Source organism: Gobio gobio (assembly GCF_949357685.1).
Source record: "Gobio gobio genome assembly, chromosome: 17".
In the NCBI taxonomy this organism is placed as follows: Eukaryota; Metazoa; Chordata; class Actinopteri; order Cypriniformes; family Gobionidae; genus Gobio; species Gobio gobio.
This window is the reverse complement of record NC_137110.1, coordinates 41,073,287-41,088,350: the sequence shown is the minus strand read 5'-3', so window position 1 is coordinate 41,088,350 and position 15,064 is coordinate 41,073,287. Positions and strand designations below refer to the sequence as shown.

Below are 15,064 nucleotides of genomic sequence, written 5' to 3'. Positions count from 1 at the left end.
GCAGTGGTGATATGTTAAATTAGTTCCTAGTTAATTATATTGGTAAGGGTTTACAATAAGGCTAGTGATCAATGTGATAACATTAGCCAATGCTTTAGGGATCATCAACTAATGATGAATAACACTTTCACAGCGTTTATAAATCTACAGTAATGCTAATTCTGGCAAATATTACTTTATTTTTTATAAGTTAACATTAGTAGAGGAACCATGATTTAACAATGCACAACTTATAATATAATATTTAATAATACAAATAAATGTATTATAAGTGACAGTATAGACTTTTACATTGTTTGTTTCACAAATAATGTTGATAATAACAGTTACATGAGCACAAAACCAGCATATCAGAATGATTTCTGAAGGACAATGTGACATTGAAGACTGGAGTAGTGACAGGAATAAATTCATTTAGATTTAATAAAAAAAAATAAAAAAAAGTAAACACTTAAAATATTAACAAAAGAACTCATATAAAGTTGCAAAGCATGATATGGAGCTAATATCAATCATAAATGTTTCTAATCAAACAGCAGTTGCTGAGACGGCCCCTAATGGACCTATTGTGGAGAACGGAAAAGAGGAAAAGAAAGGTATAAAATATCAGTTCTTTCTTCTCGTATATTATATACTACTCTGTCTTCTTATACTAGTTAAGACTTTGGTATCTTTCCAGTCATATGTGCTGAGATCATCATGTGGCTTGTTGAGGAGGGCTGTATGCTTAAATTGCTAAGTGATCAAAAGTACCCTTTTTTCCTGTCAGATGATAAAATAGGCAAATAAATCCTTAGACTTACATTGAAGGAGAGACCTGATATAGCATGACTATTAAAACACCCAAGCAACCATCTAGCAATGCCCTGAAAACCTCTATGGCCATATTTACACCTGGTATTAAAGGGGGATAGTTCACCCAAAAATGAAAGATCATACAATTGGAGTTTTATTAAAAAATTCCCATGCTCTTCCAAGCATTATAATGGCAGCGAATGGTACATGAGATTTTGAAGGTCAAAAGCGCATCCATCCATTTGAAAAGTAATCCACATTTTTTGGAAGAGCCAAGACATTTTTTAATATAACTCTGATTGTGTTCGTCTGAAAGTCATATACACCTAGGATGGCTTAAAGGGTTAGTTCACCCAAAAATGAAAATTCTGACACCCGTAAGACCTCCGTTCATCTTCGGAACACAAATTAAGATATTTAAGTTGAAATCCGATGGCTCAGAAAGGCCTCCATTGGCACAATGCACTTTACACTCTCAAGACCCATAAAAGGTACGAAAGATGTTGTCAAGCTCAAAATATTTTAGACCCCGTTAGTACCCCTGTATTTAGCGTCGTCCACTTGTCCAATCGAACAAAAAGCATCTTAATACCAGGTGTAAACAGGGCCTCTGTCTCTTTTTAGTTTCATATTCATGAAAAAGTCTTTAATATGCTATCGATTCACCCTTCGCGGGAGTTTGATTGACAGGTGATCTAACCAATCATAATCCGCCATCCGTCATTTTGTCTGACAAAGCAGTCAGGAGAGTTTGTAGATTAATGTTGGTGGACTTGAACTTCTGCGGTTTAAACAACATTCCTTATTTAGTTCGTTCATATTAATTTGATACTATAAATGAACTAGAGGAGATGATCAGTTCACGAGCATCTTCAACTGAGGCGCTACATCGATCTGTCATCACACATTAAAGAGCCACAAAATTTAGCCACGTATTTATTCTTAAAATTTCTTTAAAGATGACACAATTTGAGAGTTGAGACTTTATTTCATATTAAAAGCAACCTGTCCTGTGTGTCAGCGCGTTGTCGGTGTCCTCTTTGCTTTGCGATGGTTTGTCGGACATAGCAACAGTAACTAAAGGGGACGAGTCTTTGCGAACGGTCAATCATAGAATGAAAGCATTGCCGCACTGATATATACTGTTGTTTTTTTGTTGTAGATAATTCTGTGCATGCTGAGAATCACGACATGGAGGAAGCAGAACCTCTCACTGATGCTAAGACAGAAACTGACACCATAACAACTTCAGCTGTTGTTAATGGAAATGGGGAAGGAGAAACATCACACAATACTCTAGGACAGGACGAACCTGCTTCTACTAACGGCTTCACCAGCCACCCTGCTGAAGGAACAGGTGCTGGTGGAATAACTATGACCTTCCTTGGCTTCAAGGAGGTGGAGCCCGGACACGGAGTTGATGAGGACGATGATGGTGGAGCGATAATCCGAGCAGAAAGAGTCATCATTGCAGACGAAGGGGAGGAAATCCCAGAGGAAGATGACGACATGGCTCAAGAACCTACTACGGATGCTAAAAATGAAGACACATCTGGAAGCACAGAAGCAACAGGTGCTGAAGAAGAGACACCGTATGATCCGGAAGCTTCTGTTGATCTTGAGGAGGTGGAAGTGATTGAAGATACTCCTGCTGAGGAAATAGATACGGATGTGGCAGTGGAAGGCGAAGAGCAAATGGAGCAACATCTCCCAGACGCCACTGATACGCAACCCCAGGATGTGACTGTAGATAGCCCTATAGAGGCTTCCCACGGTCCAATGTATTCCACAACAGAACCTTCTCCAACAATCAGACCAAAAGTCGAAGCAAACGCAACAGAATCGCAAACCCCAAAAGACGAGGAGGTCGTGCCCGCCTCACGCATCTCGCTCAGCCAATTTCAGGAGGTTCCACTGGATGAGTCCAACACCATGGCCGAAACAGTGAAGCAGCGTGCCGAACAAGAACCTCTACTGATCTCCAAAGCAGCGGCCCAGCTGGATACCAGCGCCCCAAATCGAGCAGAGGACGCAGGAGCACCGAAGCAAAAAAACTGCCAGTGTTGTTCGGTCATGTGAACTGTCTGTTGACTTTTGACTGTGAAATAGTTTTTTCTTTCTTTTTAATCTGCCTGTTACTTTGAATTGTATTTCAAGACGTTCGTATTTTGATCTTCAGCTGTTGACTTGCGGCGTCAAAGCACAAAGTGTTTATTATATACTGAAGAAAACCTTCAAAACAGAGCCGAAAATGTAAAGACTGGCATTGCCCTCTCCATATTGGATGCCCATAATTCCTATCCGTGTAAAAAGAAGCTTTGTAAAGTGCATTGCCTTGCAGGAAAGGACTGGAATAGGCTTAAGTGTGCATGTTGTTGTTGTTGTTGTTGTTAATGCGTCACCATTGGTTGCATTCCCAGCCTCTGGTGTCTGATTAGTGATTATGATCCTGTTTTTATGTCTGGCGACTCTAGAGCGTTGGCTGCCGACCCACAGAGGCCTTGACGGTTTTAACACTACCACATAAATGTTTTTGTTTTCATCAGTGCCGTGGGAATCAACCCACAGCGGTAATTAATACTTCTCTACTTTCAATAGTTGCATACTCCATTATAAACCATTTGTGTGCCTTGATTATGAATCAAAACAAAGAGACAGAATGGTTACCTGTGATTTTATACATGTAACATCCTCAGAGATTTGTATGGCTGATGTGAATTGTTTTAATTTGACTGCTTTTATTGTTACATTGTCTTCAACTGGCTGACAGAAGTGTTTTTAGACCTTAAAGGGATAGTTCATCCAAAAATGAAAATAATTTTATGTTGTTCCAAAACTCCTCGAGTTTTTTCCTTTGCAAGACGCAAGTTATTTTGAAGAGGGTTTTTGTCTAGGCAATGGGTTCCAAAACAACTTTCTATGACAGAAAAGAAGATATTTTTGTCTTGCATGCAGGTTTAGAACAACATGAGGGTGAATAAACGATGACAGAATTAACTTTTGTTGTTGTTGAGTGAACGATCTCTTTAATGTGACCCTGTGAACAATATATAGTATATATGGCATAAATCGCTTTAGCAATCTTTTTAAGGTTAATTCTCCAACTAACATTTCTGTAAGGACTGTTTCTGTTGTCTTTTTTTAACGGTTGTTTAAATTGTTCGATTCAAGTTTCATACCATAATATGTAATCAATATTATTCAAAGCTTTCAGTCGGATTCAGGAACATCATTTTTTTTTTTTCAGCATAGAAAGTTTGATGCAAATTCTCAGTGCCTTAGCTGAGTGCCTGTATGTGTATATACAAAGAAGCGGAGAGGATTTTGTATAGAAAGTTTACATTGGAAGAATAAATAAAATGATGAAATTTAATCAAAGGCTGTTTTTTTTTTCTTCATACAAAACCATAAATAGTTGAGGAGGCATGTATAGTGAGGATAGCTTCAGCCAACATAAAGATAAAACAGTATTCTTTTGTAAGTTATGTATGAAAGAGAATCAAATAGTAATGCCTTAAAAAACAATGACAATAATCCTTTCATCATAAAACATGAAAAAGAATGGCGGTATATTCTGTGTCGCAGTCCTGCACCTTTTGCATATTTATATTTAACTCTTTAACTCATGTTGCTACATTGGTAACACTTTACAATAAGTTTTCAATTCATCAACACGTGTTAAAGTGTTCAGTATCATAAATGACATTTATAATTAAACCATTAGTTAATTAAATTAGTTTATGCTTAAATATGCTACCTAATGTCCTTGCATAATACATTAACAAATGTTAATTTATGCAGATTGAAATTAAAATGTATTAACTCGTACCTGTATGTAAAAATTAACATTAATAAATGATGTGAAAGTATAGCTTTTTGTCACTTCCTCATGCAAACAATCTGAACCTTATTGTAAAGTATTACAGCTGCATTTGGATCTTGCAGTATTGTGGGTGAATCTGAAAGTAAACAGAAAGAGATCCCTTGCTTTCACTGTTCAAACTCGTGAGAGCTTTGAGAGCTGTTTGGATTAGTGATGCAAGGCCGGTGGTTTACTCGGCAGCTTTAGTGCACTGTGGAAGTTGGAGAGAAAAGAACTGCACAGATTTTAACCTTGATTACTAAGCAGGGGGTGGAGGTTCAGAGAGAGAGAAGGAAACCAGGGAAAGAAAGGGAACAAGGTGAGAGGGGCAGATTTCACAAGACTCATTTCAGTTTTTTTGTCCTTCAGCTCTGTCTTCTTTCATCTTTTATTTCACCTCATCATATGGTAGGCCTGTTTTCCTTGTTCATCATGTTTTTATGTGTATGAATATGTTGTATAATCCATGTAGCCATTTAACCGGGTAGTAAACTTTATATGCGTTACATGTCAGGAATTTCAACTTGGGTTTCAATTTGGGATTAAATTAACATCCACATTACTTGTTTAACCTACAATTACTGACACAGATTTTATTTAATGACCACTATTCATAGTTGTTTTGAGATTTGTGGAGGTTGACAGTAGTTTTCAGTATAGCTAAAATATATGTGCGCTACCAGGTTTTGTTTATACATATTTACATTTTCACCAAAAAAAATGACCTTTATTAAGTATTGTGTGTGTTTTAATTCATAAGGACACCTCAACATTATTGTATTATTCGTAAATCAGAATGTCCATGTTGTTTTGTTACTTGTGTCCACAGTATAATCTGATTAAACTGCATTAATCTGCTCCTTATGTAATTAGCATTATGCTATGACACATCTTTTAAATCCTTGTGTTTGTTTCCAGTAGACAATGCAATACAGAGTCCAAATATTATATTGTGAATGAGCCACTCATTGTCAACAAAAAATATATTACCCGACTTGCATGGAGATCTGATTTTGCATTTAAGGAAATATGATTCACAGAAGACCTGGTTAAATTTTGACTTTCTAAAGATTAGAGAGGAATTTCATCGACTGTGAAGGTGAAAAGGTCCACCCTCGGCAATGCACGCTGTTTAATGTTCTTCCAATTTTAATAATTTTGTAAATCATTCTCAATCGCATGTGCTAATATGGAAATATCTGTATGTGCAGGACAATGAAACTATAGCAAATCGAAGATTATGGTTACAAAAAGAGATGCTTAGTCTACAGACTGGTACAAAGAAGAAGAAAAAAGAAAACTTCAAATAAATATTACAAGTAATTGTTTCAGGTGACCTATATCAAGGTGAACTTAATAGGAAAGGACACTAATCTGACTTTGAGGCATGGGCGTTAAAGAATAAATGACCTAATGAATATGATTAAGACTGACATAGAGGTCAAATATTTGTGAAGCAAGTGAACAAAAACAAGTGGAAAAGGTTCCCATGCAGTCGCACTAGAACTCCATTTATTATGAGCTCTCCTGAGTTACTGGGATTGAAACATAAGAGGATTATAGTTTCCGAAATCAGCAAAAAACTAGAAGTGTTGCCTGTATAAAGGAAAGGCCTTCAGGGGTCTCAAAACAGGGTGAGAAAAGCAGTAAGGGAAGCCATTTCTGGCTTGTCATTCTGTTTTGTATAAACACATTTTGCCATTTATTTCATACAGATCTAGTGCAAAATGGAAACGGCCTCTGTGACTTGCCTTCAGAAATCTGAATCCCAGGATGAATGCAGTAGTGAAGAAATAGAAATAGCAGAAATGGCAGAAATAGCCCACTTAACTGAAGATATGGAAACAGCAATAATAGAAGATCATACGACGAAAAATCAAGCCACAGATCTCCAAGACATGAACAAGGAGGACACAGAAGCTATAAGTGGGTTAGAAAAAACTGAAACCCCTGAAAGCAGTTTCCATCCTCAGCCTCACGATCTTCCCACCTCCTCGCCAGCAGATGGAGCCATTGAGCCAACCAGGGAAGATTTGAGCAGTACAGTTGAAAATGCCCTGGATGGTGACCAGGGTCAAGAGTGGCCACCAGTGCCAGGACTGGAAGAAGATATCCAACCAGAGAGGAATGAGAGTCAAGCCACTGAGATTCCGGATGAGGTGAAGGAAAACACTGAAACGAGTGAAGATGTTCAGACATGTGGGCAAGACCCTGAGGATGAAGAACCTGTTAGCATGACACAGCCAGAAAAAGTCCCTGACTCACCACAAATGCCAAAGGTGATCAAAGAAGAAGAGGGACATGAGCTTGAGTCACATGGTGACTCCGACTCAATTGTGTTCCTATCAGAAAACAGTGAAGAGCTAAATATAGACTGCAAATCTTTGGACTTCCCCACCACCAGAGAGCAGTGGGTGAGGCGGGACAGTCGTTGTGATGAACCGCCAAACCTTGCGTATTCCAAAATCCCTTCAAAAAGTCTTTCTGAGACCGAACCTTCATCAAGCATCCAAAGTGTACCCATAACTAAACCTGGGGTTAATGCAGAGAACGTCCAGCAGGGGGAGCTTGAGCTAAACAACCCGAGCAGTGTGAGTGAGAATGAGTCGGTACAACAGGTGTGTGGTGCTGCTCCACCCCTAGAAACAGTTGAAGCCGAGCCAGCCAATCCAGAGCAAGGTAACTCTGCCTGTATCTCTACGGAAGTAAAAGAGCCATTGATAATGCCACACAGGAGGAGGGAGGAGGAGAGAGAGGCTAGTGAAACAGGTGAAGAGAGAAAGCAAACAGTGCGTTTCACAGAAACAGGTGGGACCGGAGGAAAGCAGCTGGGGGAGGTTAAAGATCAAAGACAGGAACGGGAAAACAACGGACAGAGAGCAGAGTCCCAGTCAAACACAAAGCCTCGTCTGGGAGAAGGGAAAGTCAACAAAATGCAGGTGGATCATTTTGATGACAGCCAGAGCGATAGCGGCGTATCTGCAGATTTCTCCCCCAACAGCACAACAGATGTCTCAGAGGGCCTTGTTAGCGCTGATGATCCTCAGCCCTTTGAACCTCCACCTAACGAAACTCCCATTGAGAGGGAGATCCGTTTAACCATGAAGAGAGAGCAAAGTCTACGGCGTTCTCGAGGACTGTGCGACATAACTGACAGGACTAATGAATTTGTGGATATTCCAATGAGGAGACCTATTCTTTCTCAGGACCTCCAGATAAGACCCAACCCAAGCCTCGACAAGGACCGGCAGTTTGCAGGAAAGAAGATGCAGAAGGAAATCAGCACAGAGACCGAGAGAGAGAAGGTTCTGGTTGAACTGGGCAGACTACCTGGCTTCTATGACAAGGGAACAGAGGTACAGCTTCAAGAAAAAAAGCTGCTCTTTGAGTCATTCCAAGAGCAGAAGGAATCAGTGGCAGCCTTAAGCAGAAGATCCGCCTCAAACTCCACTTACATAGAGTCTGCTGCTGGAATACAGGAAGTCGATTCTGCCGTCAGACAACGCCTCATGCAATTCTCACAAAATTCTCCCACCCAACCAGCCATGGCGCAGTATGGAGGCACCAACAGCAACCCGTCTGCTGCTCGAGGACCTGGTCTAACTGAGGGAATCACGGGCCAGATAATCATAATAGAGGCCGACTCTTTTCCTACAACTGTGGGAGGACCAAACGGGGGTTACAAGACAGCCTCGTGGACAGATGCAGCACCCGCTAAAGTGATGAATCCAGTGGGTGTGAGGGCTTCTTCTGCAGAGCCTGTTAATACAAGACAAAAAACTAATTTTGAAGTGACTGAAGATGAAGACTCGAGTGTAGTAAAGGAGAACCCTTTCTTCAAGCTCCGCTCCTCTACGACTCTGCTGCCTCAGGTAGAGCTAGACATTAAGGAGGCAAAGGAAAGGGAAAGAGAACTACAGAGACAGAGAAACAGTCTTTATGGAGGAGCATCCATGGATCTGGAAGAAGGAGGGGGAGCGAGAATGGATCTGAGGACAGAAAGTGGAGTGAAAGAGGGAACGGGATCCTCTAACAAAGAGATTCTTTGCTCCCCACCTCCACTGACAAATTTGACTCCAACAGGCCGGCAATCAGAGATGTTCACCGCCACTACATCAGGTGAGTCTTTTTAAAGCGGCATGTGAAAATTTGGTTCACAGAGCAGTTGAAAGGAACCTTTGCTGCATTTACACCTAATCATTTAACATTCAAAGAAACGTAGCATTCAATATACATTCATGTATTCCTAGGAATTGAACCTATGAAGTCCGCATGGCTAACACTACGACTGGAGCGCATACAGATAATCTATGCAAAGAACACATGACCTATGTACCAAATCCTATACAATTCATTTGTAGGCCATGCACTCACATTAACTTATGCATTTGTCATTCAAAGCATATAATGTAGCATTCAAAATATATATTTGATCAGTTCATGCATTTGATGTGAATCGAATCCCTGATCTTTGCATTGATAGGGCACTATGCTGAGACGATATAGAGAGAATGTATAAGGACACAAATCTTCATTTGAAGGCCATACATTTGGCAAGCAAATCTATCAGAGCGATTTACATTGCATTCAGTTTGTGCATTGCTTTGGAAATGAACCCATGACTTTGGCATTGCTTGCGTCAGTTCGAGCTATACAGGAAAATCTTAATATCAGCTAAATTGCCAAATATCGGCACTTTCCTGTGGTGTAGAAACTTCAGTTACATAAACATTTTATCATTTGACTTGAAGCTGGTAGTTTGTGCTTCACCATGGCAGCCAACAAACAAACAAACAGGCAAAATGCTAATGTGGGGTTACATCACTAGTACTAACATAAACCGGATATTGAAATTTCTGTGTTAGTCAAATGTGCTGAAATGAGCAAAGTATCGATAAGAGTACTGTGATCTGGAAAGATGATACCTGAGGTGTAGGTGAGATGTAGTATTGTGTTTGCATGTCCAATACATAAACTATGATTGTGATTTGAGTTTATCATTTACTACTGTGCAAGTCTGCTGAAATGTCTTCATATGGAAAATAATCCATGCATTTATGCTGACAATAAATGACACATAGTACTAAAAAAGAGGGGAAGTGAAATCACTTTTCCAGTAATTCTTTTCATTTCTACTTTCTATTTAACTAAAATGCCATATAGTTACTACAGATATTTTTCTACTGTAAAATCGTAATTAATATGGGATATCCTTTTAATCTCATTCTGTCATTTCAAATTCTTTCTCTGCTGATGGTGGCTAATGTCAATTGACCACATCTCTTCTGTAATCACAATAACTTTAGTATGGTAATGGTTATTTTGAAGAAACTGTGGTAAATGTGGTGCATTCGTGTAAGGGCAGCTAACAGTTATAGACCAATATTGCTAATGTCATAACTTTATACGTGATGAAATAGAAGTGAATAGTATGAACTGTTGCATATTGTCATGATTTGTTGTTGTCTACAGATACAGCTACCTCTACCGCTTCTACTAATCTTTTAAACTTTTGCCCTTCATAGTGTAACATTAAATATTCTGTACACACTCAATTCATGTTTTTCATCTAAATCTTGATCTAAATTTAAATGCTTGAAATAAGTTTTGTAGAGAAATATGAAATAATTAGCTAATAAAAAAAATAGAAAAATGAGTGCCTATGCATGAATTTTCTTATTAGAACTCCTTCCGTACTGTTTTAAAAAGCATCCCAGGTGCATGATTTGTTTAACATTTACATTTTATGGACACTGCATTCCCATTCTTCAGTTTGTTACTAATATTCTAAATTTGGAATGAGTAGGTGTGTACAAACTTTTCATTTCTACTGTACTTGATGGTCTTCTCATCCAATGATCATATGCGTGGATATTATCATGAACATTCAGTTCAGTAATGGCTTGTACATTCGCTGAAATAAACATTTGTCTCTTGCTTTTTCTATAGCACGACAATCCAGCGGAAAACTGGACCTAACATGGCCACCGCCCCAAGTTGATGAAGAACAAAGACCACTGCCAGAGGTAGAAGACTTTTTGTTTGAATCTTTTAATCATTTGTGTTCTTCACTCTTATCTTTTATGGGAATAAATGTGTATATCACTGGCGTTGGTAACGTTGTGGCTAAAGATTTGGGCTGCAACCCAAAAGTCTGAGAATTTGACAGACAATGAATTGGCGAGTTAACTGAACAATACAAAAAATACCAATGCTCTTCAACCTTTCAATAGGTAATCAGAGAGTATAAAAGTTTCAGTAACCCTCCCTGTGCAAACACAACCACAGACACTTAAATGTGACACTGCTGAATAAGATTATCGTCCTTTAGATAGCAATGCCAGAGAGAGCAGAGTTCAAGCTGAATTCTTAACGTCCCCGTGTAGTCAATAATTGTATCACTTAAAACTAATCTTTGATCACCAAAATTACATATTTAAAAAAATCTTCATGCCTTAAAATAGATTTAATGTAACTCTACACCCTTGCCTTATTTAGTATACACGGTTCTATAATTATGCCCCGCCTCCACTCACTCACACCAGATCCACTCATTGACGTGATTGGTTACCAGGCAGTTTGTGATGTCAGAAACACCAGCAATTTCAAACCGTGTTTTTGAGTTTGTCTTTGGTTCACTGCGGTTCTGAGGACAAAATACTCAGCAATGGTGTTGACATGAATTTGCACATGGTTTGTCTTAAAGGGATAGTTCACCCAAAAATGAAAATGATCCCATGATTTACTCACCCTCAAGCCATCCTGGATGTAAATGACATTCTTCTTTCAGACGAATACAATCAGAGTTATTTAAAAAAAAATGTCCTGGCTCTTCCAAGCTTTATAATGGCAGTGAATGGCTGTTTCTGTTTTGAAGTCCATAAAAGTGGATCTATATCCATCATAACTGCTCCACACGGCTCAGAGGGGTTAATAAAGGCCTTCTGAAGCGTTTCGCTTGTGTAAGAAAAATATCCATATTTAAAACTTAACAAACTGTAATCTCCAACTTCCGCTGACTGTCATATGCGTGTTCACGAGAGACTGGCGTTACAGTGTATGATGTAGGACGCAGGTGTAGCCTAAGTTCCGGTGACGAAAGCGTCCCAAGTCATATGCCGGAACGCCAGTCTCTCGTGAACGCGTGTACAACGTGCTTCAGAAGGCCTTTATTAACCCCCCGGAGCCATGTGGACCACTTTTATGATAGATGCATGCACATTGAAACCGAAACAGCCATTCACTGCCATTTTAAAGCTTGGAAGAGCCAGGACACTTTTTAATATAACTCTTGATTGTATTTGTTTGAAAGAAGAATGTCATTTACACCTAGGATGGCTTGAGGGTGAGTAAATCATGGGATAAATTTCATTTTTGGGTGAACTAACCCTTTAAAGCATATCAAAAACACCACATAGGCACATAAACAACATTAAAAGCTTGATTTTCAAGGACTTTAAGAATCAAGATCAAGTCTTGACCGTCATTATTGCCACTGAATCATTCTCCTCAGCCAGGAAAGTATAATGTAACAGAAACACAATCAAAACCGACAGATGCTGCCAAGTGAACTTTGCCTTTATCTGAAAACAGATGCCTTTTATTAGTTCACTTCATCTCAACTCTCATTTGCTTGGAGAAAGAGTGCCTACCTTGATAAATGAGCATGTGCTGCTCCTGTGTTTATTCTTCTTTTTAACAATTTAAAAAACTGAAAATTCTGATGCTCTCTTCCATTGAAAAAGTGAATGGTGACCAGAGGCTGTCAAGCTCCAGAAAAGACAAAATAATTTCTTATATTTGAATATGTGCATATTCACATTTGGCGTGAGAACCAGTTACCAGGCACCTTTGACATCAAACCTAGTGTGACACATTTTGAAGTGCCGTATTTGAATATACGCAAATATGATTGAAATTTGAGGGGTTTTTTTTTGGTGAATAACTCAGTATGCCTTCAGAAGACTGGACTACTTGAATGATGCTTTTTGTTATTTTCGGAGCTTGACAGTCTCTGGTAGCCAGTTAGTTTCATTGCGTGTAAAAGAGCAGTCTAGACATTCTTCCAAATATCTCCTTCATGGAGGCAAAATGCCAGATGGGTTTAAAACAACATGGGTCAACATATTTTGTTGATCCTAGAACAACATTCCTGTCCAAAAATGGGTAACACTTTCACTGATCCATCGGTGAATCCAACTACTATTAACTCAAAAAAATCTGATTAACGAATTAGTAAGTAATATTGCTCAGTTGAATGTGGTATTTCACTATTAGCTAATCAATACTAGTTTTTCATAACTCCCAGAGGACTACTATAAGAACTACTATATACAGGTTCATAATTAACATGAATAATGCATAGTGTATAATTAATACTAAAGTGAAAGTCATAGTAACCCACTAGTAAGGACTCAAGTGTTACTACATCCTTCTAAAGGAACTACGAATTATTTGGATCAGTATTCTAAAGCGAAAAAAATGATAACTCAAGTAATTACTCAAGTCATTGTAAGCTTTTGAGGTTTTTGTAAGGTTTTGGATAGTAACACTTAAGTAATTACTAGTGGGTTGCCATGATCTTCACTTTAGAATACAATCTAAATAAGTAGTAAATCCTATAGAAGTATGTAGTAACACTTGAGTCATTACTATCCAAAACCTTACAAAAACCTCAAAAGCTTCAGTCATTATTAGAGTTATCATGCTTTTCACTTTAGAGTACTGATCCAAATAATTAGTAGCTCCTTCTGAAGAATTTAGTAGCACTTGAGTCATTACTAGTGGGTTGCCGTGATCTTTATTTTAGAACTATACATTAAGCATTATTCACATTAATTATGAACCTGTATATAGTAGTTCTTAGTAGTCCTCTGGGAGGTATGAAAAATAGTAGTTATTGATTAGCTAATAGTGATCTACCGTATTCGGCTAAGCACTATTAGCCTACTAACTCATTTATTAATCAGAGTTTCTTGTTAGTTAATAGTAGTTACTAGAGTGTTAATACTTCATTACTCACTTGTTCCTGTGTAGTTATTCATTAATGACGGATCAGCATTCTAAAGTCTTACCCAAAAATCTAATCCTAACCATGTCCCTAAACCTAACCTACCTAAAGCCATCCCTAAAATCCGAAGGAAATGATAGTGATGTACAGTGGTTGTAAGCTGAATCTTGACCTAAACTTGTCCCTCAAATCCGATTGGTTGATTGGAATGTTGTTCCAGAAGCAACATTTCAAATGCACTCACTAATGTTCTATTAATGTTCTGATAAAAACAGAAAACGCAAAAGATCCCAAGGCAGCGAAATCCATTGCTTGAACGCTGGGAGTCAGGGATGGTGAACGGTCAAGTGGAAGACAACAACAACAACAACAACAACTGAGACTGAACGACAACTACAGCATCCTGAGATAAACTATATGAACGGGCAGCCAACCAAGTGCGCCTGCATTAAAAATAAAGCATATGAACAAATGATCAGTTCCCCCAGAAAATTCTCGGATCTTTGGAAGGAAAGCAGTAGGCTACCACGTGCCATTATGGACGGATGAAGAGAATCGCTTGCCTCAAAAAGATGCTGCAAGTTGGATATCCAAAATAACATTCTACAACACACATCATGTAAATATGTGATGGTGTTAATGGTAGTAGATATGATTGTTGGGCAGTATTGATTGGTGTCACATGGGTTGATTTCAGTGTAATAATCATGCCATTTTCAAAGTAAATCTCTGCTTTAGGGTTATACAGTTATTTATAATGAATAAACATAGCTGCTCATCTCATAGTATCAAAACAGTGCGACAGACTGGATTATATAAGAAATATATTTTAATAAAAATGATTGCATAGATATTTCATTACTCATTAGAAAAAAGTTAAATTAAACTAACTGGGAAATGGCTTTATTGATGCATATAAATACATTAATAAAACAAAAGTGAATAAAAAATGTGTTGATCAAGTTTTTTTTGTGGTTATTTATGAATGTGTCGAATAATTCTCCGAAACTCAAATGGTTTGAATGTGACTCATCGTTATAGAATCAACTTGGAGTCCGAAAGTAGATCACTGACTTCACAATAGGCACAATGACCAGGATGTAATGCTCACGCCGTATCTATGGCTTTGATTTTAAATATAACGCTTAAAGAGGGCGATGTTCTAGCTCTCATGTCGAAACCCTTTGCTTGTTTAATGACATCACAGTCCATTCTAACCCGCTCAGCCCGTGCTGTGAGGTATGAATACACGGTTGTCGTGACTCCACACGCCAGTGGGCATTCAAATGTGTCGCCATGGTGATAATGGTACTGTAGGAGAGGTACAAAGAAAACGTCCGAGCCAGGGCGAGATTAGTCATGAGTGAGATCACAACTCACATACACACACACACACA

General features: G+C 38.5%; 2 protein-coding genes across 4 annotated transcripts in view; both read left to right on the top strand.

Moving 5' to 3' along the window:
- Positions 1-4,657, top strand: part of palm3 (paralemmin 3) — a 60,555-nt gene extending 55,898 nt beyond the window's left edge. Inside the window, exons 7-8 of one of the 2 annotated variants that reach the window (XM_079841750.1) lie at positions 537-596; positions 1,958-4,657. In XM_079841750.1, coding sequence (XP_079697876.1) covers positions 537-596; positions 1,958-2,874 — 977 coding nt within the window. In that variant the 3' untranslated portion in view covers positions 2,875-4,657. The remainder of the gene's footprint in view (positions 1-536; positions 597-1,957) is intronic. The other variant, XM_079841751.1, reaches the window with a different exon arrangement.
- Positions 4,658-4,811: 154 nt separating this feature from the next.
- Positions 4,812-14,627, top strand: misp3 (MISP family member 3). Of its 2 annotated transcripts, none has more exons than XM_079841748.1 (4): positions 4,812-5,065; positions 6,373-8,776; positions 10,607-10,683; positions 13,943-14,627. In XM_079841748.1, exons 2-4 carry the CDS (start codon positions 6,385-6,387, stop codon positions 14,045-14,047), a joined length of 2,574 nt encoding a protein of 857 aa, XP_079697874.1. In that variant the 5' UTR covers positions 4,812-5,065; positions 6,373-6,384; the 3' UTR covers positions 14,048-14,627. The 2 variants fall into 2 exon arrangements, with proteins under 2 accessions (XP_079697874.1, XP_079697875.1); XM_079841749.1 differs by having other exon boundaries at positions 4,827-4,976.
- Positions 14,628-15,064: the final 437 nt, after the last annotated feature.

Coding starts and splice junctions, on each gene's coding strand:
- misp3 (XM_079841748.1), top strand. CDS start 6,385: ATGGAAACGGCCTCTGTGACTTGCCTTCAGAAATCTGAATCCCAGGAT. Junction 8,777..10,606: donor GTTCACCGCCACTACATCAG/GTGAGTCTTTTT, acceptor CTTTTTCTATAG/CACGACAATCCAGCGGAAAA. Junction 10,684..13,942: donor AACAAAGACCACTGCCAGAG/GTAGAAGACTTT, acceptor TGATAAAAACAG/AAAACGCAAAAGATCCCAAG.